This window comes from Lepidochelys kempii, chromosome 8 (assembly GCF_965140265.1).
Source record: "Lepidochelys kempii isolate rLepKem1 chromosome 8, rLepKem1.hap2, whole genome shotgun sequence".
In the NCBI taxonomy this organism is placed as follows: domain Eukaryota; kingdom Metazoa; phylum Chordata; order Testudines; family Cheloniidae; genus Lepidochelys; species Lepidochelys kempii.
The window spans coordinates 69,934,837-69,962,401 of NC_133263.1; the positions used below are offsets into that span (position 1 = coordinate 69,934,837).

Genomic DNA, 27,565 nt, shown 5'->3' on the forward strand with positions numbered 1-27,565 from the left:
TCTAAGGTGCCACAAGTACTCCTTTTCTTTCTTTGAGTGGTTTAAATAATTTAAAAATAAATACATCTAAATACAAATGTGTAAATTCAAAATAAATATGTAAATAATTCAAAAATAAACATGTTTTGTAAATAAATATATGTAAATAAATACATTTTGGGAATGGGCAACAAGGTGATTGATGATTACCTGTTCTGTTCATTCCCTCTGAAGCACCTGGCATTGGGCACTGTCAGAAGACAGGCTACTGGGCTAGATGGATCATTGGTCTAACCCAGTATATTTTTGTACTATGTACATTTTTTCTAGCTTATGGGAGTTCCATAGATTATTTTATATTCATTTTATTAAGTCTCAGCTATTACATATTTTAAACCATCAACATTTTAAAAACACCTCCTACATTCTCTAAATCTACAGATGCCAAAAATGGTGAATGTTTCTTTAAAAAAATAAATCCTGCCCTGGAGCAGTTTGGAAATGTTGGGTGATAAATAAAATGTGTATTTGGCCCCTGTGATTCAGTTCTAAGACAGAAAATGTAGGAAAAAATTACAGCTATGAAGCTGATCATTTATTTGTAAAAATGAAAATGCCTCAAAAGACAACTGTAATACATTGTGTTCACAATAAAATTTCCAATGAGATACTTTTTTTTTTAAATGGAGAGAAACCTCTCAGAAATTTTCTCAGTACAGGTCTATTCAGAAATATTAAATTCTTTTAAAATCCTCTTTTCCACAGAGTCTACATTTGAAATATTTTATACCTCAGTCCTGTAAGCAAGCCCAAGGCTATCAAAAAAATACAGTTGCACCCCATAAAGCAGCATGTCCCAAACAGCGTACATTATCCCTCTGCTATGTTTATCCACTGGCTTCTAGTTGGTCCAGGTGAAAATTAAGATGTTTGACTATAGAGACCAAAATTATGATAACTTGTCTACTTGAGAGATCATCTCTCTCCCTGATGAGTTGAGGCACTCAGTCGAACATCATCTGGTTTATATACAGGGTTTGGTCCGGTGGCATGGTGTTTTCGTTGAAAGGATTCAGCTCTGAAATTTATTCCCCACATTTGTCAGACAGAGTCCAGGTTTCTTGACTTACAGAGCTTGCGAGTTGTAATGGCCTGTGTGTGATTACGACTCGTACGAATAACATTTAGTGATAGGGCTCGGTGTGTTACTTTCTCATAATTAAAGGAGTTAAAGGCACCGCCTGTGGTATTGGTGATGAAGTGTCCTGGGCTCAGTTCCTGCTGATAACCCTGGTGTCTGTATGGGCATCCATCCAAAGTTCCTTGTAGCATAAGGACTACTTATTTTCTCAAATATTTTTTGATGAGATGAACTGATTGTGGGATGAGTGGATTGTGAGGACAAGATTTTATTTATCTGATGCATGGTGATCCCAGTAGTTATTGATCTTCTGGAATTTTGTATGGCTGTTTTTCTTTTTTAATTAAAAGAAAGGGTAACCCAGACAGCTGAACTGGTTTTAAAAAAAAACATACTCTGCTCTCACATTAATTTGGGTAAAAAAAACAAAACAAAAAACAAAAATGCTGTCGTTCAGTCATTTACCCAGAGTTTCAAAGTGTTCAGCATAGTGGCCCCATGGAACTGAACTAGATTTTCATTCCTTCTTCATACACACAGCTTTGCACTGAGATGAAGTAAACAAGTTACTTTCCCCTCTTCTTTCAAACTGCTGTATATTGTTCGATACCAGGAGGTCTCACTTCATGCCTTTTATAGACAGAGTTTAGTTGAAAAGACTTTCAGGATCTGCTGCACAAACATTTTGGGTCTAAAATGACAACTGCTCTTGTAGCTCATCATTTTGTACATTTCTACACCACTATATTAGTTAAGTTTCAGAAATGAACAACAGAATTGTAAAGCAGGTAAATTTATCTGTCATTTTCCAATGGTGTAGTGGTAAATTCCTATTGTAAAACCTGAACTGAAGTTAGAAAGCTCTGTAAAGATCCTACTATAGAAAGGACTTAGTGCTAAAAATATAACAATTACTTTAACTTAAATCTAAAAGCACACATTAACATTTACTCGAGTTGGTTGTGAATTCTGTTCCTTGCAATCATATTGGGTTGCAGTTGTTCAAAGATCGACTGAGTCTGTCATGGACACTTTGAAAAACAAACATTCTACTAAGAAACAATTTTACCTTTACCAAGTTCTTTTTTTAGATGAACTCCCTTTCTCCCCCCCCCCTTTTTTATGAAAAGGAACATTTTCCTGAAAGCAAAATATTTGTTCCTTACAGATTTATCTAGTGGCATATTCCTCACATGAGGTCATATTCCTCTCCTTGAAGGATTAGAACTTCACATGAGGAATAAACAGTAGGAGTAGTTTAAAAAATAGCATCCATATTAAAACCAGAGGGGGAAAAAATATGAATATAGGTCATCACTGGATGCAGAATGGTCTGTAAACTGAATATTTCTCATAATAACCCAGTTGATATCACTCGGCACATCAACATTCATAATCTACAGTCTTTTACTGTAAATTTATAGACGCTCTCAAACTTCTATAAAATTCAACCATTCCAGAAGGGGGAATGACCTTTCTTTCTTCGCTTGGTTATAAAAAGTTACTGTGAATGAATGCCTTTAATATGACATGACATGTACCCGGTTTTCTAGACTATTTTGCATTTGAAAGCTGTGAGCCTTTTGTATGGAAAGAGTCATCCATCAGCTTCATGTCAGAACTGTTTACTATGATATAAAAGGTTTTCTCTCCTCCACTACAATAGTCTGTGGTATCACAGATTCAGCCACTGGACTGCAAAAAGAAGACAAAGCCTAATCACATCATTTCCCAGGGCCTCTACAACTTGTGTAACAGCCTAGATTTGTAATAATTGAAGAGTCATTTATTATCAGTCAGAGGGCCCAGGTCTCTAGCTCAAAAGATATTCTCATTTTTGTCTGAGACACACATACAAGAATGATAATGCATTATGTGGTGAGTAATCTCAAGCATTCAGAAGATTAACTTCTCCCAAATATTCGTAATGAAGAGCTGTCCTGATAGCTACTAAATCTGCTTTCAATAATACAAGTCTAAGGAGTCATGGCCACTTCTGAACTTTAGGATGGAAATTATGTGAGCGACTGACTGAGAGGTGCAAACTTACTGTATTTCATTGATAACTTAGTAAGCAATGTGCTTGTCAGCCCTAAACTTTAAATGTTTACAGCCAGTAATGAATGCAGACAATTGTGCATATGAGTATTTGAAATTTGGCATCACTTACCTATCTCATATTCACTATAGTAGTTGGACATAATCTCTTTCAACCTATGGACATTCAAGACAGTTGATCTACTGTGTATAAAAGGGCATATCATTTGTTATAATATGGAAATATATAACATAAAGCACTTGTAGCTGATCCCATCATATAATATCCCTTATGAAAAACTAAACTCTTAATGTACTATTTTTTAATAAGTGTTGCCAAGTAAACTAGTTAGTTCATATTAAAACTAGGGCTGTCAAGTGATTTTAAAAAAATTAATCACAATTAATCATGTGATTAATCTCACTGTTAATAGAATACCATTTATTTAAATATTTTGGATGTTTTCTACATTTTCAAATATATTGATTTCAATTACAATACAGAATACAAAGTGTACAGTGCTCACTTTATATTTTTTTACAAATATTTGCACTGTAAAAACAAAATAAATAGTATATTTCAATTCACCTAATACAAGTACTGTCGTGCAATCTCTTTGTCGTGAAAGTGTAACTTACAAATGTAGAAGTATATACAAAAAATAACTGCATTCAAAAATAAAACAATGTAAAGTCCACTCACTCCTACTTCAACCAATCGCTCAGACAAAAAAAAGTTTGGTTACAATTTGCAGGAGATAATGCTGCCCACTTCTTGTGTACAATGTCATCTGAAAATGAGAACCAGCATTCACATGGCACTGTTGTAGCCAGTGTTGCAAGATATTTACGTGCCAGATGTGCTAGATTCAACCACCATTCCAGAAGACATGCGTCCTTGCTGATGATGGGTTCTGCTCGATAACTATCCAAAGCAGAGCGGAACGGCGCATGTTCATTTTCATCATCTGAGTCAGATGCCACCAGCAGAAGGTTGATTTTCTTTTATGGTGGTTCATGTTCTGTAGTTTCTGCATCGAAGTGTTGCTCTTTTAAGACATGTGAAAGCATGCTCCACACCCCGTCCTGATCAGATTTTGGAAGGCACTTCAGATTCCTAAATGGTTTAGTGCTGTATCTATCCTTAGAAATCTCACATTGGTACCTTCTTTGCATTTTGTCAAATCTGCTGTGAAAATGTTCTTAAAATGAACATGTGCTGGGTCATCATCAGAGATTGCTATGACATGAAACATATGGCAGTATGTGGGTAAAACAAAACAGGAGACATACAATTCTCCCCCAAGGAGTTCAGTCACAGATTTAATTAACGCACTGCTTTGGATCCTTATCAAACAGAACTCATCATCAGCATGAAAGCATGTCCTCTGGAATGGTGGTTGAAGCATGAAGGGACATATGAATCTTTAGCGCATCTGGCATGTAAATATCTTGCTACACCAGCTACAACAGTGCCATGTGAATGCCTGTTCTTACTTTCAGGTGATGTAAATAAGAAGCATTCAGGAGTATCTCCCATAAATGTAAACAAATTTGTTTGTCTTAGCAATTGGCAGAACAAGAAGTAGGACTGAGTGGACTTGTAGACTCTAAAGCTTTACATTATTTTGTTTTTGAGTGCAGTTATGTAACCAAAAATAACCTACATTTGTAAGTTACACTTCCACAATAAAGAGATTGCACTACAGTACTTGTATGAGGTGAATTGCAAAATACTATTTATTTTATTATTTTGACAGTGCAAATATTTGTAATCATAAATAATGTAAGCACTGTACACTTTGTATTCTGTTATAATAGAAATCAATATATTTGAAAATGTAGAAAAAAATGCCAAAATATTTAATAAATTTCAATTGGTATTCTATTAACCGTGCGATTAATCACAATTCATTTTTTAATCGCGATTAATTTTTCAGCTCTAATTAAAAGGAAATATTCCCTGAACATAGTAGTTTAGAAAAATCACAACATTTTTACATTAATGTTCCTATACAGTGCAAATCTACACATTTCTTAGAATTTATTGCAGTGTTTTCCCACCCCCCTATATTTTCTGTGCTGTTTAAAGGTTATTCTCTTTCCCTTGTAGTGAATTTATGCTTCTCTTCTCTAATAAAGAAAAAAAGCTTTCTTTTGTACACACAGCACTGGTTTTACTGAGTATTGCATTATAAGTTGAAACTAATAAAACAATTCAAAGTGATGGTGTTTTAAATGGTCTCCATGTCTCTTAACATTGCCAATATAAAAATACCTAAGCAAACTATTACTGTTTGTGGAGAAGGGGAGTTAGATATCTGAGTGAGGCTGTGGAAGAACAGATCAAATGCGGATATCTGTAGCTGTTTTGACACCCACTGAATGTCAGTTGCAATGGTCTTGTAACAATTAAAAACGTGTCCAGCAATAGAGGCAGTTTTGAATACGCAGGGTTTTAACTAGCTCACTGAATTGCTGACCTCTTTGTTTATATTTGGTGCAAATTACCCAGGTACATGCATAATGCACCAATAAAAACCATCAGTTACAAATCAATGGAATACAACAGAGATTTCTGTTGCGGGACACAGATGGGAAAATACCACAGAGTATTTCCCCAAATATTCACTCAAGTATTTACATGAATTTGCTTTGACCATGTTCTGTGTTCCCGTTCTGCAAATTTACTGGCATGCATATTCATGGAATGATTAAAGTGCAGGGAGAGAGTAGCCATGGAGCCAAATTTTAAATTTCCGCACGCAAGTCCTTGAGCTTGAAGAGCTTGTACATTCATCGAGGCCTGATTCAAAGCTGATTGAAATCAATAGAAATACATCCTCTGACTTTGGAGAGCTTTGTATGAGGCCCACAGTCAGGAACAGACACCTGTGACTTTTCTAACCACTCCCAACTAAACAATGGTGCTTGAATACTGCCAGATCACTGTTTGCTATGATTAGGGGTGTCCTGATTTCCTTTGAAGAGACTCTGCCGAATCTCTTGCAAATCTCATTGATAAATTCTTTGAGACACACCCAGCATTTAGCAGATTTTATATGGGCAGGCCCACGGTTGTGGTGGTGAGTGTGGGTACAGTGGTTATGGAGGAAGTGCTGTTTTGCTGAGTGTATTTATTAAGTCTATGGACAACACATTGGATTTTCTTTTTCTCAGCACTCTTGCTCATGCCACATTCATAGATATGTTAGGAGCAGAGAGAAAGCAATTCTTAAAGAGGAGCCCATTTGTGGATATTTGTCAATATTTATTGCTCCATTTTTCTCATTTCTCCTACCCTCTATGTTGTCTCCCCTTCCTCATACACTCTTTACAAACATCACCAAGATTCCTAGTCATAGTCAAACTGGTTCTTTTAATCTAACACTTCACCTGTTTGCAGAAATCATGGTAGATCATATAAAACAATTTTGGCCCTTTGTTTGACTCTTGTGAATATTGCTGGGCCATCCAAAATCAAACCATTTATTCGTTTACTTTATTTGAACAATATGATGAAATGGCACATGAGGCAAAAGTAGTTGATCTTGACAGAATGTGCCGCAGATTAGTATTTTCCAGGCTCATGTATAGATTTTGTTCACTCTTGTGGATTGCTGAAGTTCACTTGTAACAAACTAATGTCATCAGACAACAGACAATTTTATAAATCACACACATATCCATCATCAGCTAGGGGCTGTGATTAGAACCTTGGTCCTTCAAGCTCCATTATCAAATTCTTCTTCCGTTTGATGTTAAAGGAAAGCTCTTTCACTGGCTGATAATAGGGAATCATTTAGCTTCTCTGTAGGCCACAAGAGGGCAATACCAATTACCCCGTTTGTACCCTTAAAGCCAGTACAGCACATCATGACTAGTAGATGCTTTTGCTTTACAGACCATACTAAGACCAATAACAGGGTGTACAGCAGCCTCAACAAAAACAACCAGCAATTAAATGACTTAAAATGTAATATTTTTAAATGGCATTTTATTTCTGATCAGTAAAAGAGAAATAGGAAATAAAAAAGAATTCAGTCTGCATACTCTAAGTGATAACTGGAATAAGTCGAGCAAGATACTTAGGTGAGATTATTTATTTTTCTGCTATTAAGAAACATTTTGTTTTTATTCTCAAATAAACTTGCCTGGTCCTGTTTAGTGTTGTTCTTATTAAACCAAAATCCAAAAAAAAAAAGAGCCTTAAAAAAAATCAAGGTGTGTTTTGTATGCACTTAATAAATAAACATTATTTTACATCTTTAGTGTTTTTCATCACAAACTGAAATACACAGTATATGGCCCATAGGGATTATTTTACCCACCACTGAACTGCAGCCATCTCAGAGGTGAAACAAACAGCACTATGTAACAGTTTAGGATAGACTACAGTATCCAATTGAAATGGCAGGGATCATTTTGCTAGGCAGAATATAATTAACTAAATTGTAATTTGGGTCACAGCACTAGCATTAATACCCTCTACTGCAACAAATAATGCCTTTGGGATCTCCTAAATAGCCACATATATTTGTATCTAGTACTCATTCATCGTTGTTTAAAAGTAAAACAATTGTACCAGAATGGTCCTGCAGAAACATAGCATGCACTGAAAAATAAATTGTCACCAACAAGTTGATGCCTCCTCAGAATGTGATTTTGCAGAAAACACATATTGTACTTTCTGAAAAGCCACATCGTTTGCCAATTTCTACCTTTAGACCTGCTGAGAGAGAACTCTCAATCCCAGAGGGGAAATGCTGTTAATGCTACTAGGACTAGAGATTCATAACAGTAGATGAGCTCCAGCCTTTAATTCTGAAATTGCTGTCATACTAGTTCAAGCCATACAACAACTCTTGCTAGTCTCTAATGCTAGTAGACATGGGGATATCAGGAAAAAGGAAGTGAGTGCTGCTCAAAGCTACTAGACCATCTCTCTCACCTCACCACCACATAGAGACAAGCAGAGAGGGTGATACCTAGGGAGAGAAAACAGGACATGCAGGTTGAAAAGATAATGGGTTGCAAAGAAAAAGCACTAGGCTTGGGGAGGAGGGGGAAGGGGAGAGTCATTAGGATAATCACCCCTTTTCCACATAATATTAGTTAGGGGGAGGCTATCCCTGTAAATGTTAAGGGCTAGAATGATTATTACATTTAGAGCAAGAACTGAACCACTACAAAAAGTGCTCCAGGAGGAACAAAATCCCTATCTCCAGCTACCCCAGCAAACAAGGAAACCTTGCAAGTTACTGTTCTTTGGGACAGGTCCATGACCCTACCACATTACAGTCTCACACCCTTTGGGGCAATTTGCAATGGGAGCCATGCCTGCATTTTTCTGAGGGCAGAGGCTGCAATTGTCCTTGAAGCCCACTCGCGAGGGCTCCCTGCACTCTCTCTGAGCCTGTGCACAAGGGCCAGGAACAATCTTGCACAAATGCTTTTGGCCACACAATAAATGGATCCTCACATATCATTCAGTACAGACAATTTTCTAATATATGTGAGCTATTTGTAAATGTTGATCACCTACAGGAATAAAGACATTGGGTTGAAAGAGCATGATTCTACTAAACTAATTCTCCAGTGAAATTAGTCAGTCATTTTTGTGCATTTGATTTAACAGACCGGCTGGCATCGGAAATAAAATGAGAGGTTTAATTGGGAATCTGACGTAACCTTTAACAAAAATAGGAAACTGCAGGGATTAATTGAAAACAAAGGCTTGGTTTCACTTCAACCAGTCACTTCCCTGGCTCCTTTTCTTTCTTTTTTTTAAAGTTATGTTTCCATGAGCTGCAAGCTGTTCTAAAGTACTCTGTCCTGCTTTCTTCATGTTCCTGCCAGCTCATTTAATAAACTAATCCGATTATAGATGCAGCACTCAAAAGCAGCTCTGTACATGCAGGAATCGTCACTGGCCAGGCAGGGGAGAGTAGACAGAAAAAAGATGCAGATATTCTCAATGAGGACTGACTTGCCCAGTGCAGAGGGCCTGCACAAGTCCCTATGGACCATTTAAGTCCATACAGTGAAGATGAAGCTGTGCACAAGGATTTGTGCAAGCCCTCTCCACTGGGAAGAATTTCACCTTACTTGCACTATTAAGAACGGACTAGAAATGAATCTAATAAAAAAAATTGAAAATGTTCCCTGCATAATACCACTGCAGTTATGCTCAGTGGAGGTGCTTGAGCTAACAGCCCCCTGGTTGAAATGGGAGGGGGTTGGTAATGGAGTATTCTCCAAGCCAGCTCCCTGATTCTGGAATTCACTTCTCCCCATTTCTTGGCTGAACACTGTCTGGCTTGTATTAACTTCATGTCACACTACAAGGCTTAGACTGTTCTTGAGCAGGGTGGACAAGATGTTGTTTAGTGAATGCTCAGGTGTGGGAAGTTACTGGTTTCTCGGGTGTTCTATATTTTTCAGATTTGGGGTTGAACTGACTGGGCAAAGGTCTACTTGCTTAGAAGTATATCCTTAGTTGTGTATATTATAATTGTGAAAGTTCTTTGAATAGGTGTTCATTAAACCTGTTTGGAGAAATAAATAATGGAAAGCTAAGAACTGCTGATTTAATATGCTAACTGGTAAATTATTTGAAACCCATTTCTTCTATTACTTTTGGAATATATTCTATTAGGGACAAACGCTAGAGATGGTGCAAACTTTGCCATTTCGCTATAGATTTGGTTTCAGAACCCTCCCCTATCAAAGTTCAAGCGTCCTAGCATTTGAGGTACCAGTTTGGACCCTTGTCTAAAAGAAATTAAGCAAATAATGCCACTTTTGTCACAGGATTATGATCCATTTTATTTCCAATCATTTATACACATTGTTTATAAGCCAGTTGACAAATCATTTTTTCAAACCAAACAAACTTATTTTGCAAGTCTAATAAAATCAGTTTTGCAGCATTTATCTAAATTTTGACCATAAAGCTTTCATTTTGGTCATATTAGTCTGATTTTGAATGCTAGGAAAAGTACGGGAATTGTCTCCCAGTCCTTTTATATACATTCTGTATGCTAGTAGCTTGGTTACAAGACACCACTTCAAGTCTCTGGGTACTGTTGTTTTGTCCTGGTTCTTCTTGGTGACTATTACTGTTCCTCTTTTTCCAGCCAGGAGGGAAATATGTATTTTATTGTATTTATATATGGACTTTTCTATATCTTTATGACTCCTCGAGATATTTTCTTTGTTGATATTCTTAATATGGGATTTAATTATATTATAGCATGGTTTATTGTGGCTACATATCATTCATGATGATCTACTTATTGGACTGGATTCTTATTTACATTATACCACCTGGCAGTGGCCTTAAAGTAAATTACAAAGATTCTAAAAAGCATCACATCAATTTTTATTTGATTTCAGTATATCAAGCATCTACCACATTAACTATGATGATTTGGGTTATATAGCCTTGAAAACTCTTAGATCAATACTCTGATGTCAGACTTTCAGTTTGCGACATTCTAGGAGATAGAAAAGAGGGATAGAGTGAAAGAGGAACAGGTAACACCATCCGAGTGACAATCACCCTCTCCTCTTTCAAAGCCCTCTCCAAGATTCAATGTTGCCATGATGCCAGCTAATAAATGGCAGGTTGAGATGCAGTGAGGTATAGACTGTACATAGTTATTCTTATGGTATTCCTTTCCCTAACACATTGTATCTTATTTAGATTTGTAAGCTGTGTCTTCTTCTGTGTGTGGACAGTATCTAGCACATTGTAGACACTACCAGAATACAAATAATAAACAGAAACGAAAGAGGAAGCCTCATGCATCAACAAAGCTTCCAGCCAAGCTCTGATTCAGTAGGACGAAATTGTCCTCTCATATCATACAGGAAATTTTGATTCCTACATTTTACTTTCCCGTGGTGCTCAGAAACTCAATGTAATGTCTGTTTTCTGTGTACCTCACTTTTGCATTTCTTAAGAACTCTGCCTCTCCCCAGAGAGCGTGGTCATTTTGTTCTTAGAGTTGCTGCACCCTGCACAGATTAAACACACTGTGCCCTCTCAGCAGAGCCAGACATTAACTTCAGTGGGCTTTGAATCGGGATCACTTTGTTCTTTCTTGTTGTTCTCCTTAACCTAAAAATAAGCTATTTTTGACTGAAAGTCATGTTTTGCTCTTTGTATGTGAAATCATGACAGAAGCAAGGACCAGTGATATGCAATATACAAATCAGAAAGAACTATTTGATATTCAGGTACCAGATTGAGCCTGCAGTCTGGACTGCTGGAAAAATATTTTTAATTTTAAAATTAATCAAATTTAGCATGGATGTCACTGAGGGAAAATGTGGCGCACCAAGGGTTCACTTTATAGTCATATTTCATAATATAATTAGATTTAACCAGTATCTGAAACAGGACTTTTTTTGAGGGGGGGAGACACTTGGAAAGTAAAAAGAGAAAATAAAATTGGAATGTTAGCTTCTTAAATTTCATTTAAAAGTATACACAGTTGTGTTAATAAATCTCAGTTGCTTTGAAAAAAACATATGCTTGGTGTGGTACAGAAAAAGGCAGTAATAAGAGCCAGTATTACCACATGGAGTAGCAACAAGTTTTACTCTGTAGCTTGCTTCATCTAATAGCCTTGCATATCTCCATGCAGGATTGGGTGTTTATTTTTACGTCAAGATAGAGCTTTCTTGTTTTGAATGGCATTTAACAGTTAACAGAACACTTCAATATGAGTAATAGTTAGTGCACATTTTAAAGCCCTTTCTCCATGTGTTTTAACTCATGAAGTTTCCTGTTAATTCTCCCATGGGAGGTAGGGTTTCTCCCTACCAGCAGAAATGCTAAGGGGAGCCTGACAACTGACTTGAGAATCCGGGTGATTCTCTGTGTAGAAGGTTCCTCGTCATTTAATGGAACTCTTTCTTTCCATACAATGGGACTGATTCTCCAGACTGTTACTCCAGTTTTATACTCCAACGACTTCAGAAAAGTTATATCAGCATAAATCTGATGTACTGTAGTGGGGAATTAGGACCAAGATATTTATGTAATCAGAAATTTTAATATGAATGGAATCATAACTGTTATTTACATGCTTTTAAGTTTAATTAAATGTACTGTAATTCAATTTCTGTTCAATTTGCTTTCATTTTCCATGTCCTATACTTAATGTAAAACAACTTTAAAAAAGTAAATTACATTCTTAATGCCACACATAGTTAATAAACCATATATGGCTTTATGAAGCAAGTCATTTCCTAAGACACTCCTGATTTAGAGCTGAGAAAAATGACATTACACATTTTTCCAAGTAATAAGAGATGTATTAATTCCGTGCTTAAATATGGATATTTGTTCAATAATAGATTTCAGATAAATATATTTCAGTTCATTTGGTCACATTTTCAGTCGACAGATGGAACGATGTGAGTTCTGTAAAAACTGATAGATGTTGATAATAGACAAAATATTATTTCAGTTTCTCCTTTGGAATGTTAACTGAAATAACAAATAGCCTTGTTTACTAGACTAGGACACTTCAAGTGGGATATGATTCTGTATCAGACAAAACTCCCACTGATTGCAACAAGAGTTTTGCCTAAGCAGGATGGGGTTAATCTTTTATAATATTACTATTTCTAACATAAAACTTAATAGTATCACTAAAACTGAAAGTCTGAAATCTTTAGATTAATCAGTGAAAAAAAATATTTTTCTTTCTGCAGTGTCAAGCCTATGTTCTTGGTGGAAAAATATACAAAGCTATAAATATCTTTTCAGGTTGGTTAAATGCTGCAGCAAAGCTGAATCATCTGCAAAGCACAGAAACTGTTTATTGTGAGTATACGCAGAGTTAATAAGAGAAAAAAAGAAGAAAATATTATTTCTTTGCCTCATGAGGGTTTTCAAAATACAGGGTTGCCCCTCTCACAAAATTTTCAATGACATTATTTTAGGGTACTGTGGTTGCAAGCAAATAATTGTTTGGGGGCAAGGTTTAAAATACATGTTATGTGGGATTTTTAGAACAGGAAATTCTGTTTATTTGAGAGGAATAAAGATCCCCTCTTTTTATATCTTTGGGTATTGACTTCATCCTTTCAGATGGTATTAGATGAGGGTATAGTCAGCTTCTCATTTAAAATCACCCCGTTTCTTATATTTAGGTCTTGCTTTTCTCATTTTGTGATACGGACCTGGTAGAGGGACAAAAAACTTAGGATGCAGCATAATGGTCCAAATGTTTAATGAAACTTCAACCTGGCCTCCATTTGCATGCATGACTATCACGCTTGCCTGACATATTTGTCCATTAGCAAAATAAATGATAACATTTAGAAACACAAAGCTTGATTATGCTGAACTTGCACTACGCCCTGACTGCTTTTCTTGGCCTTCAGAGTGCTCTGCTTACGTAAATTCTACCTCTTGCACCTACAAGTGATAGACAGGCATAATTGTAAGAATAAGTGGAGACCTAGCAGTCCTAAAAAGAGGAAATTTATTATTGTTCATTAAAAATATAATAAGGAGAAACTTCTCTCTGAAGGCACCGGTAACAGCATATGTTCCAGGAACCTGGGAATCCTGGAGAGAACACTGAACATGCCAAAGGTCCAGACGGAAATCCAGACACTAAAAACCCAAAGACAAGTATGAAGAGGTATATAGGTTACAAAGTCCTTACCCAGAGCTGTGTTCTTTCAGGCAGTCCTTTTCTTAAAGAGAAGAAAAAAAAATCTTACTTGCATCTAGGTGTCACATTAAAAAGATCCAATCCCTGAGGTGACAAAAGTAACACTTGTTAGTAGGGAAAGGTCTATGAAAGCTTTACAGCACTGTGAGCTCAGAAAAGTCTACCTGCTACTTTTCAGATGCCAGCACTTTCAAAGTTCAACTCAAAAAAGGAGCCTTTCCACTATAAATGAGGATTGCCACGGTCAATTTTATTCACCAGCTCTTGCCAACAAACGATGTATGGATTTACCATCACCAGAAAAAGCCACTTAAATACAGAAACTTAGAAAAATAACATGGCCTTATTCCTCGACGTATAAAAGTGAAATTTCATTCAAGGACAATCGTGAAATGTAAATCGCTGATGAAGGAATGACCTTGTGGAAGGCATTGATTTGAATGGTTATACTGGCCAGTTACTCTTCTCAGTTACATGGGTGTAAATCTGGAGGTCGTCCACTGACATCTGACATTGAGCTGTGTTAGATTTAATTGGAAACGTAGATCACTCACGTGGTCTTGTTTCTGCTCTCTAACTGGATGAGAGTAACTATTTGAATCAGATTTCTGGTGCAAATGCTCATATTTATTATTTCAAACATTTGTGTCCCACTAATATTTGCTTAAAATTCTCATTTCTATGATCATTCCTGTTCTGTAAATAAGAGAGGTGCTAAAAAAGGCAAAGTGATTTAAATGCTTTATTCCTTGAAATCACATTTCCAGTGTACAGCTCCATTGTTGGAGCCAAATTCTGTTTTCAGGTGCACACATTTTCCTCATTGAAGTGCTCTGTAGCAGTGTGATTTTAAAGTACATACTTCACAAATGAATGCATAAAATGAAGGGCATTAGATACATACAGTATGGTGTAAGGAAAATATTTCATAGAACTTTTTATTAGAATGGAAGGAAAAAGTTGTAATTTGTTCATTTAATTATTTAAATAATATATGCCTGAAATTTATGTAACCCAGATAATTTTCTGGCACAGTTACAATGAAGAGAAAATTGAATATAATGTTTGCAGAATGAAATATGTTCTTTTTTAAAATGCCTGAATAAGTAGTTTTCCTAGTTATACTAGAAACATATAACCAACGATATATCTGTTTCCCCATTACTCATACACTCATACACAAATTCTTGAAATTCCACAAACACTTTTGTGTCCTGAGGGTCATATTTCAAGGAGGACTTTCAAATATAATTGCTTAAATTATACAAAGATTGTTGCCAACTGTGTCTACATATCTATCCAGGGGACACCATTATAGGGCCTAATCACATCAGCCACACTATCAGAGGCTCGTTCACCTGCACATCTACCAATGTGATATATGCCATCATGTGCCAGCAATGTCCTTCTGCCATGTACATTGGTCAAACTGGACAGTCTCTACGTAAAAGAATAAATGGACACAAATCAGATGTCAAGAATTATAACATTCAAAAACCAGTCGGAGAACACTTCAATCTCTTTGGTCACTCAATTACAGACCTAAAAGTGGCAATTCTTCAACAAAAAAACTTCAAAAACAGACTCCAACGAGAGTCTGCTGAATTGGAATTAATTTGCAAACTGGATACAATTAACTTAGCCTTGAATAAAGACTGGGAGTGGATGGATCATTACACAAAGTAAAACTATTTCCCCATGTTTATTCCCTCCTCCCCCCCCCTCCCCCGCCGCCAACTGTTCCTCAAACGTTCTTGTCAACGGCTGGAAATGGCCCACCTTGATTATCACTACAAAAGGTTCCCCCTTGCCCCCCACACTCTCCTGCTGATAATAGCTCACATTACCTGATCACTCTTGTTACAGTGTGTATGGTAACACCCATTGTTTCATGTTCTCTGTGTATATAAATCTCCCCACTGTATTTTCCACTGAATGCATCCGATGAAGTGAGCTGTAGCTTACAAAAGCTTAGGCTCAAATAAATTTGTTAGTCTCTAAGGTGCCACAAGTACTCCTTTTCTTTTTATAAGGATTCAGTTTAGTCACTACACTAAGATTTTACAAAGACAGTGAGAAAAGCAAAGTTTGAAATGGGATTTCATTCAAAGGCAATTCAGTAAAGGCAATGTCTGAAATTTTCAGCAGTTGTAAGTCAAAGAATATGATTTTTTCAAATGTATCTAATCCAACCAGTAAACTTAATATGGATTGAAATTCAGATGTTTGTCATGGTTTGATATAATGTAGAGAAACCAGACTTTCAGAATTACAGACACATACCACAGCATTACACAAAGGGTGCACAAATGCTTTGGATAACAGCCCGCAATGGATGACTGGGATATACTTACTCCACAGGTACTGTTTCCAAGGCACTGTCAGAGACTAAAGCCCAGATCAGATAATGGGCTCTTCATGGGCAGATTCGGGCACCAAATAAAGCATCACAGAAGTCAATAGAGCTCTGGGGTGCACAGAATCATTACATTCTCATCCAGAGTACTGGATGGCAGCCTGAGCTGTACCTAGCTTTAAAAATGGGTCTTGGGGCTAATTACAGATCAGTGAGTTTTGCTTCAGTACCAGCTAAAGTAATTGAAAAAATAATTAGTTATAAAACACCTGGATGAGTATGCTATGCTAAAGATAAACCAGCATAGCCTCTGTAAAAGATAATCATGCCTCTCCATTAATGACTATTCTTTGAAAATGTTTATATATAATGGATAAAGGACAACCAGTATTGTAATTAATTTGTGCTTTCGAAGAGCCTTAGATGAGTCCATCACAAGAGACAATTAAGGAACTAAGGAGTCAGAAGGGGTCATGTAATGTTCTGCTGTGGATCAGAAACTGATTATGAGGAGAAAAAGGAAGGAATAAGTAACTGATTTTCAGCATGGAAGAAACTTAGCAATGGTTTCCCCCAAAGGAATTGTACTAGGTCTGGTGGTATATAATGCATTTATTTAACTTCTGGAAGAGGTGGTAAACAGTGAAGTGACAAAATTGGTGGATAACAGAAAATTGTTTGAGTTAGTCAGGTCTAAAAGGGATGAGGCACTTCAGAAGAACCTAATAAAACTAGAAAATTAGGCCACCCAGTTCAAATGAAAGATAATGCATATTCGAAGCAGCAATCAGAATTACTCACGTATATCGATACATTGTAAACTAAGTGTAACTATTCAGCAAAAAGATTTACGGTTGGCATCATTCTGGATTTAAAACATCAGTAATCAGGAGTGGTCAAGGACAGACAGGATGCAAGGCTGCATTAAGAAAGGCATAGGAAATAATAATATTTCCTCTGAATGGTATTAGTCAATGGTATACCCTCATCTTGAATAGTGTGTGGAACATCAGCCACCACACCTTATTAAGGATCTGCACAAATAAAAAGTTCCAGAAAAGAGCTACAAAAATTATGAGATGACTGGCAAGAGGAAAGATTTTTAAAAGATTAGGACTACATGTTTTAGAAAGGAGAGAAATACGATGTAACACATTAATGATATTTAGAGAGTAGAGATACTAAATCAGATGCTTCTATTTACTCCTTCTCATAACACAAGAACAGAGGGACCCCCATTAAAATGAAAAATTAACACATTTAAAAATTGATAAATGTAAATGCTTCTTTACAGAACTCATCTGTAGAACTCACTTCCACATTACAGTACATTACTGAGTTAAAGAGCTTACGCGGATGCCAAAAATTATTAGATTCCTTTCAGTTCCTGGGGGGAAAACATGCATGTTTAGTAGACAGAAAATGAGTTTTTTCTTTTTAAAAAATGCTCAGTTTTCTTTCCAGTCTAGTCTAGGAATAATGATAGTACTATTGCAGATGTTCTCTAAGTTTTAATGACATTCAGTTTTCATTGGATAGCAATAACACAGAGAACATTTACGCTGTGTGTGTGTGTCTCTCTCTTTCGCTATTTCCACACACACCATAGGGGCCTAATTCTGGCCTCACTTCCACTCTGCATATCTTGGATAATTATCTAATTTGAATGTGTATCTCATGGTGTGTCTGACATTCAGTGTTGGATGGTTTGAGCAAAGTGGAAGAATGCCCTGATTAACATCCTGATGGGACAGGTATTTTGGAAGCAGATCTTTTTTTGGGAATCTTAGGGGTTTATTGAAGGTTTTCTTGTTGCTCCTGTTATTGCAAAATTCTAAACTTTTCCCCTCTAAAAATCATGGCTGGCAATAAAGTTTAGAACTGAAACAGACTCTTCTCCATAACTGTATTGGAAGTTGATTTGATTATTACATTTCCCTTTTGTCCTTCCTGTTGATGTTACAAAACTGCTTTGATGGATCCAAATTGTGACTCCTTGGCACTGTTGTGCATTTTGGCCTAATCCTGAAGACCACACTCAGCCCAGTTACCTGGAATATATGGTAGGAAGACAAAAAGCAGAAGACAATTCTTCTCCCAGACATGCAGAGTCACTCACAGAAGCTCCAGCACCCCAGAGTTTGAAGCAGCTATGCACTCCTAGTAACCAATGGATCTCTGCCCCTGCCCCACTTCCACCTCCCTCTAGAGCACTGAGTTCTGCACTATACGCTAGGTGTGCGTGGTTATCTGCTGGCCATGGCTGATACCCTGGGGCATGATTCAGCAACCTCCCGAGCAAAAAGTACAAGCTCCTACAGCTTGAGCTAAAGAGACCTGTAACACACACTCACCAGTAAGTTACATGCACATTTCATTTGGCTCTGAATCTCTGTCTTACTTTACCAAATGGAGATATTAAAGATCTTTGAGCTCAGAACTTCTAGTTGCACTCTAAACTTTTTTGAAGCAGGTGAAATGGCCTTTTCAGACTATTGTCTTGGCATGTGGAGCCGCCAAATTATCTCAAGAATCTGCTGTCAGGTTTCTCTCTCTTTAGCACATCATAGTGTGAGCTATGTGTGGGCCTCAGTGAAGGAAATGACTTTATATTGAAAGTGTTCTTCTTAACTTAGTAAAGGACCAATTCACATTCTTCTGTTCTTTTTATGGATGTAATGTATTTTTTATTGTAAGGCTCCCCAAGATGTCCTTGGGATAATGTCCCAAATGGCTTGGGATTTTATTGTTTTATCCAACAGTATAACATGGCTCTTTTGTTTTAAGGCTATCTGCATGATCATAAGTAGGCCTTTTTGCACTGCAATATGAGGTTCTGTTTGTGTGGAAATTTCCACCTGCACCCCTGAGCAAAGTAACAGACACATTAACAGGTTAAAAAAAGGTGGATGAATGTAAGTGCTCCTGCAGTTATTAAAACTCACTTTGTATACTGCAGCAATAGCGTTCAGATATTTATTTTGATTCAGCTACAAGCAAGATATATAAATGTTCTATATTTTTACGTGCTGATATTTTTTCTCATTTTACTGCTGCCAGTTTTCTGCCTTCTCACAAAGTGGGATTTTGGTTAAGAATCAATCCTATGTCAGATGAGTGAGAAGTGAGTTGATACTTTCCAAATAACTTACTGTAACTTTTTAGAACTGTTCAACTCAAGCAAATTTTCACAACTGAAATACATTTTCATAATTCGGTTTCACACCACTCAGATACCCCCAGGAGATTCTCTTCAGAAATTGGATTAATTTGCCTAATGTAATTTAGTGTGTGCCACCTCTCAGTCTTTGGAAACCTTCCAAACAAGGAGTTTATGCATTTTCAAAGGGAAATATTAAAACTAGGAAGGGGGAGGAATTGGCCATAGTAATAATAATAATTAGCATTGATATATAGCTCTTTTCATCTTCAACCGACTTCACGAACATTAACTGAGGGGTTCTCATGGCATCCATGATACAATATTAGCCCATTTTACAGACAGGGAAAGAGAGGTAAAATGGCCCAAAGAGAGTGAGTCAGTAGCAGACCTGGGATTAGAGTTCACTGGCTCCCAATCCTAGCAAAAATATTTGCATTCCCAGAGATGCAAGGAGAATGCATTTGCGTTCTGAATTCAAAGTCAGTCTTCTGACTCAGAGTCACTGGGGCTGGAAACACTGGCAGTCGCATGCTCAGCCCTGAGGAAAGGAGTGTCTTGGACCTATGTATAGAGGGCTCCTGTGGTGGAGGGTGAGACAAATACTTACAGAGGAGGGAGGACACACTCAGCCCAAATCTGTTGAAAGGAAGATCACTCTAACAGGGGATCTATGAAAGGGGAAGGAAGAGTAAAGAAAATGGTGTCTTTGTGATCTTACAAGTCTCCTGGATAAATAAGTGTGTAGATGTTGGGCACCTACATTCATATGCCAAGTACAGGTAATTTTAAATACTTCATGACCTCTATATGTCTTGGAGAAATATGGTGGTGGAAGAAGTGGTTCTGTGTGGTTGGTTGGTTTGAGGTTGGGTTGGGGCTGGAGGGAAAGTCCCCCTCAAGAAACAGCTCCAGGTAGAAAATTGTAGCATTTACTGCTTTTCTCCAGTTGTGGACGAAGAAATTGTAGTTGGGTGCTCATCTCTTTTTGTGTGAAGATAGGAGTACGCGTCCCATCCCACATTAGTGTGCAGTAGCATCAGCATGAGCAAAAGAAACAGCAGCTTTTTGGACATCTGCAGTGCAATATAAGGAATGGCAATAGGACTTATATGTTAAGGCAGCACAACCATCCAGTTTGTGGGAGGCCAATCAATACTTGTATTACAGATGGTGAAAACTTCCTCTTCTTACCAGAATGTGGCGTAAACAGTATAATAAACCTTGAGTCCACTTGTTAACCATTCCTTTAGATATGGTAGTCATATAAAAAAGACCACAAGTTCTTGAAAGATCCATTCCTTTACACATTCTTCTATAAATATAACTATAATAGACACATCAGTGCCAGGCCTTTGGCCTTGGCTATGACCCTTTGAAACCAATCCACTGAAACCAATCAGACTTAAAGCTGCCTTAATTAGAGAGCTGAGGATCTCCCAACTGCAGGCTGGCATAAAGGTGGCATAGTCATAGCCACTGGAACTAAGGGTGCTGTGGGTGCTACCGCATCCACTGGCTTGACGTGGTTTCCATAAGATACAGGGTTTAACAGTTTGGTCCAATGGCTCTCAGCACCCTCACTATAAAAACTGTTCCATCACCCCTGCGTATAGAGGGCCTTTACAGCACACCCTTACCCCCAGCCATGATGCCGTAGGAAGCCTTCCAGAGGTATGTTAGAACCAGAGGGAAATCCTGAGCCCCAGGAAAGCTTAAGTTAGAACAACTTTATGGTTACTCTGTATGGATCTGGTGACTGGTTCAATCTCCAACTGCCCTCAAGACGTGGGAAGGAATAGAGGTAACCCTGAACCACCTTTGCCTCTTCCTTTACTTGACACATCTGAGCTTCGAACCCATTAACATTAATTTTAGCCTAAGGCAAAGTATTTGTTGAACAGAAACCATGTAGAACAAAGCAATATACAATACAACTGACACATTGGGGCTGATTCTGCACTCATAAATGCTGGTGCAAATTAGGTGAAGCCATTGGAGTTACACTAGTGTGGAACCAGTGGAACCAAGATCAGAATCAGGCTCATTTCGTTTGAATAGTCAGAATAGGTATCTAAAAAATTATGAGAGCCAACAAAATTTTGTTAAGGTCAGACTCGTGAACATGGCAAAAGTCAAACACAACGGAGTAGAGAGTGTTATTTGTTAGCACAAAAGACAGTTGTCCTTGGTTGTGGCCCCATCTCTGCCACTGATTTACTGTGTGACCCTGGGCAAATCACTTACACTCTTTATATCAGTTTCTTCCATTTGTAAAACAGAGATACTAGTTACCTACTTCAGAGTGCATTGTGAATTATAATTAATGTTTGTACAGCAATTTGAGATCCTTGGATAACAGACAGTTGAAATCCTGCCCCTTTGAAGCTAATTGGAGTTTTGCCATTGACTTAAATGAGGCAAGGATTTTACCCACTCTTATCTAATGTGTGTAAAATACTATGATCTTCCACCTAAAACCCATATATAAATCTATAAATGGTGTAATGTTTTTTGTAGTTATAGTCCTTGAAATAGGGGGCACCAAAAACTCTTCATACTTAGACCTTTTATTAACATGACTAATAATCCAGGGGTAAAATTGCCGACATTCGATATTTTATCATTTGTGTTGAAGTAGCTCATAAATAAGTAAACCTACAATCTGCCTCACATTTTAAACTGTTAATTGTTGTTGATTTGCTGGACGTGCATCTTTCAAAAGGAGTTTTGCTTTAGGTGTTTGTTGCTTTACTAAAACCTCGTGGATCTCCAAATGCACTCTTCAGTGAGGAACACTTTTTTTAATATTTTGAAACTTAACATTTTAGGTCAGTGTGCAATTCCACGAAAGTAGTTACTATTTAGATGCATGCGATCTCTCTTGTATTTGCTGCTGAGCCTTTGTGCCACAAGGTCCCTCATAAGATTATATGGTAGCTCTCAATGTGTTTTTTCCTGTATATCTTGATTTTAAAAAGACAATGATTGATTTTCTGTACTTCTCAGTTAAGTAACGGGTTGATTGAAATCATTTTAAAAGCATTTTGGGAGAGAGAAGTCTAGCATGAATTTGGGACACAAGCTCTGAGAATTTCAAAAGCTTTTCTGGAGGTTTAGAAAGCTTAATTCCAGTGAATGCATTCATGAGCTCCCACACTTCTATATAAATATATATCTTTTTCAATTGCTTTGAGGATTTTTTTCATATCACCTGCCAAAATTGTTTAAGAAAAATATATTTCTGTGGAAGTAAATTTTGAAATGAACTCCAGCATTCACCTTAGGAGCAAATACAATATTCTGTCTCCTTGTAAACTTTTAACCAAGTAAATACTGTTAAGAAACACTTGCTCTACCTACCCTCTTTAGAAACATATTCAAAATGCACATACTATACCTAACAGTTACCCATATTGCACAATTTGTGGTATAAGCTTTTGTTCTGTTATTTCTACATTATTTTATGACTTCCCTACAAATCAGTACAAGCTGCCACTGAACTTAGAAATCATTGTATCACATTAGACAACAGAAGACCCTGAAGCAGATTTAAGGAATCGGTAACCCCTACTTGAATCATACATCATTTATTTTCTGTTCCTCTTCTCAAAAGTAGCATAGCTATTTGTTCTTCAGTCACTCTACTTCTGTACTGTCCGTGAACATGTAATAACAAAGCTTTGCAAACTGTGGAGTTATTGATATTGATAATTTAAGTGACTACTCTAAAATCAGTGGATAGCAGTTTTAGGAAACAATTTCTGAGAATGACAGCCTTTGTGTTTTCCTGGCCTCTCTAATAATCCTGCCCATCATTAACCGGGATGAATAGAGATACAAAGTACTATATTAGAAATGTTCCCGGGCATATTTTTAATTAAGGAGAGGGAGTTGCGGGGGTAGGGTGTGCGGGGAGAACATTTGGTTTGTGTTTGGGTTGTCTTGGTTTGACATTTTAGACAAGTCTTCACATCAGCCTGCAAAAGTTGAACTAACTAGATGTTGACTAATACTGTAGCATCTTAAAATTTCTCTCCCCCCCCCACCTCTCCACACACACACACACACACACCATGAAAGCCGTAATAATTATTGGCACCTAAAGAATGGCTTAGTGGTCAGTAGAAGACAGTCTGTTGAAGTATCTGTTGGTAAGATTAGAAGAACAGAGGCTGGGGGAGGCTGTGTGTGGGTTTTAATGGATGATTAAATCTGGGGAGGTTGATCTCCTTTCATGCTGTGGATGTTGAGTGCTGCAGTCACGCCTCTCACTGCCAGCCAACACTAGGATGATAATCAGTCACTATGAAAACTCATTAACTCTACAGCAATGAGTCCTCCACTGCTCAAGCTTGGTGCTGTTCTCAGTACCATGGCAATGATCTCTAACTGGATGTCCCAAACTCTCCCATCTCTGGTAGGACTAAATACCACCAGACTATCCACTTCAGATACTCTAGTAAGTAGCTCTGATGTGTTATAAGCCATCTTCATGCTGAACTGATATTTTAAGGGACCACAAATGCTATGGTTTAAGTTGCCTTTTTGTAAATCTCTCTTAAAGCTATTAATCTTTATGCTGTAACTGACTGCATGCTTCTGTCTGGACACTTCAAACTGCACAGCATTTGTGAGGATGCTACAGACTTACTATACAAGAGAAACTTTTTGAAAAATAGCCTCATTAAGTATTTAAGAACAAATGGCTTCATTTTTTTAGTATGAAATGTTTAAAATATCTAAGAAAATACTTGTTTCTTTAGCTTAGATTTGTTTCCATATTTATTGTTCCAGAAAATATATACTGATGTATTATAGAATAAGATAACTGAAAAGAAACCTACAGTCTATCTTACTCTGTAGCATTGCCACAGAGTTTCTTTTCTTAATTTGCAGAACAGTCAAGCAAAGGAATGCCTTTTAAAAAGAAAAGAAAATAGGTACTTTTCAGTTTGACCACAGGACTCTTATGCAGGCTGATTAGGAAATAATGGAGATGATGAATTATTAGTTAGGTTAGTTAAAATCTTCCAGTACTTGTATTTGATGTTCATATGCCAGTAAATTTTAACACAACATACAGTAGTCTCTGTTTACGTAGAACTAAAGAAAAAAGTGTTATTAACGCTTTCTCTGAATTTCTATATGTAATCTAAAAATTAGATTCATATTTCAATCGGACAGGTGAACTCAAGGACCTTTACAGTAGCATTTGTAGAAGAGCAAATGGAGTTGGAACAAAATGTATTCTACCAAATATTTGAGAAATCCTATCTGTGTAATTTCAGTGTAAATGAAATCAGAGTAGAACAGCTTACTATTCTCAGAACTGAATTTCAGTTGTAGCTAAAAGTGATTAATTAACTGATCAATATTTAATGATCTGATTGTATGTGGGTAGGAAAAAAATATTGCATACAAAGTTTTTAATACTGTTACTTTTAAATGCATTGTATTGTTATCCTAAAGAAATGAGTTTTTGTTTTAGTACAACATCATGTTATGGGGGAATGGGGAAATCCTGAATTTTTCTTAAAATATAACTAATTTTCACACTGAACTATATGGGGCATGTCTCTAATTCCTACCGACACCCACAAGTCAGATGGGTTCCTTCATCCAAGTATACATTTGTGCTTGACTAGTTGACGGGGAGACACACACACACACACATTTATTTGCAGGATCAGATCCTGAGCTAGTGTAAATTGACATCTCCCTTGACTTCAGTGAAGTTCTGTTGATTTTAAACCCACTGAGGCTCTGGACCATATCATGTATGCATTGTCATTATTTTTAACAACACTGCTTGCTCTTATTAAGATGGAGCAACCATGCTTGTTTCATGCTTTAGTGAGCTGTGAGGTAATAGAAGTGTCAGTGAAGCCAGCACACAGGGATAAAAGCCTTATATCCAAAGCAGAACAGCCTTGTAACATTCATAGGTGGAAAAAAATCATATTCTGTAGCATATCATAGTCAAGAGAATTTCTTCTGCTTTTTCCATCTTGTTATCCATCTTCTTATTTCTATGGCATGTAATTTCTAAAATGCGGCATTATGAGATAAGGCCCTATATGCTGTGAATTCAGTACTAACCCTTGACACCTGCGCATATATTGCCAACATATCTTCAGAAATCCACCAACATACATTCATGAGCAATCGGCAGTTCAAACTGAATCTTGTAATCTTGTTATAAAACTTTCCACACAAAATTTGAAAAATTGTACATTTTATACAAGAGAGACAGGAACAAAAACTCCTCATCTCCTGTATATTTAATGATTTCTTTTCACCTGAGCTGAAAAAGACTATTATAAAAGGGAAAGATAGGACCAAATTCTCTGCTGGAATAACTGTTGAAGTCAGTGGAGTTATACCAGAAGAAAATCTGGCCCATAATGTTTATACACCACTAGTCATAGGAATTATATGTATTTCAATGACATGCATTTGCCTAGACAGTGGTGACAATGAACACAGCTATAATATTCTTATTGAAATATCTGGTAGTGTAAAGGGAAAAGAAACCTTTTGGACCTGAGTACTGGAATTCTATAGCACAGCTGCCTTTATTCCAAGATAACATGAAATATTAGCTTTTGCAGGGGCTCCTTTCTCTTTTCATAAGATTGTTAAGAACTAACATGAATATTTTTGTTTCTCCTCTTTGAGGCTTGGTTATTTCTTTTCTCATCCGCTTACTAAGACCTGTCAGTGGTAAGCCTGCATTTGGGGTTTGGATTTAACATTTTTCATAAGATGTTGATGCCTTCTAGCGCCTTCTCTGGGAAGCAGAGCAACTTCTGCTGGAGGGTGGGATTAAATGAGAAAGAACAAAAAAATAATAAAATAAAAGCGCAGATGTGTGTAAAAATCACACTCACAGTCACAGAGATAGATAGATAGATACTTCCATCCATACCCTCTCATGACAGCAATTTCTTTCCTACTGAATGAAAGAATCCTGGAAAAACAGAATACAGTAAAGCAATGGAGCCTAAATGTAGAGTAATATATCATCATTCATGTAAGCATGGATAAACAATCACAATGCACTTCTAGTATGTGCCTGAGGGTTTCTCATTGTGAGATATACATCACAAGTGTAGAACAAAAAGAACAGGAGTACTTGTGGCACCTTAGAGACTAGCCAATTTATTCATTTATTTAATCTCTAAGGTGCCACAAGTACTCCTGTTCTTTTTGTGGATACAGACTAATACGGCTGCTACTCTGAAAAGTGTAGAACACTTCATTTTTAAAAAATCGAATGGCAAATGGTTTTATGATTGTACAAGTGTTTCTTCATCTAACACCACATTGTAAGGAAATTTGTCCCTGGGTAAACATGCTTTTTGTCAGGAAATGAGATTGAAATGTGTGGTTTCAGCAGAACATATACAGCACTGTTTGGACAATACAACCCGAATTACATCCTTTTTACTATAGACTGGGCATGATTCTGGTGTCTCATCATTTTGCACTGGTGAAACTTCATTAACATGAATGGAGTAACTCCTGAGTTATACCAGTATCAGCTCACAATTAAGCTCAAAGATTGCAGTGTATCTGTACATTAGGGGTAAGAATTCCTGTGCCTTAAAAGGGATAGGAGCTAACATTGGGTTCTACAGATAGTCCTAAACTTTGACATAAACTTGGTTTCAGTACTGCTACATGACATCAATATCTGGGTATGAGGACTATGGAAAATCATAGAAGCCACCAACCTAAAATTAGCTAACATTGTAAGGGTTAACTGCTTTGACAAGCATAAATTGTTCAAGCTTACAATTTTACTTGCTATTCAAAACCAGTTTAAATTGTCCCTGCAGCTGTAATTTTGTTTAGATTTTATTGTTCACCATCTCTGTTCAACTAGATGTGCCCTAAAAAAATAAAGGTTAGAAGAACATCATAAAACTGGCATGATTTAGCAATGAACCTTAGATAAGTCTTTCTAGCAAACCCTAAAGCAAGTTCAGCTGTCCTCCATTTACCATCCCTTTAAATTATAGGCTTTTATTTTCCTAGCAAAACAGGGGAATATTACAGTTTTGATCTTTCAATTAACTCTACAGAAGGAGAGGTCACTGCTTTCTTCAGTGACCCCAGCAGAAATCCTTTGGAAGAAAAGAGGTGGTTCTCTTCTCTTGCATTAAGATGACATGCAGAGAAGAATC

General features: G+C 36.9%; 1 protein-coding gene across 3 annotated transcripts in view; it reads left to right on the top strand.

Annotated features, from left to right (window-relative positions):
- OLFM3 (olfactomedin 3) overlaps nucleotides 1–27,565 on the top strand; it is a 121,062-nt gene that overhangs the window by 69,290 nt on the left and 24,207 nt on the right. The window contains exon 1 of one of the 3 annotated variants that reach the window (XM_073356873.1): nucleotides 23,670–23,835. The exons of the other annotated variants lie outside the window; for them this stretch is intronic. Within the exon in view, the coding sequence (XP_073212974.1) occupies nucleotides 23,707–23,835 (129 nt within the window). The 5' untranslated portion in view covers nucleotides 23,670–23,706. Of the gene's footprint in view, nucleotides 1–23,669; nucleotides 23,836–27,565 lie in introns of those variants that run through there. 3 annotated transcript variants of the gene reach the window in all.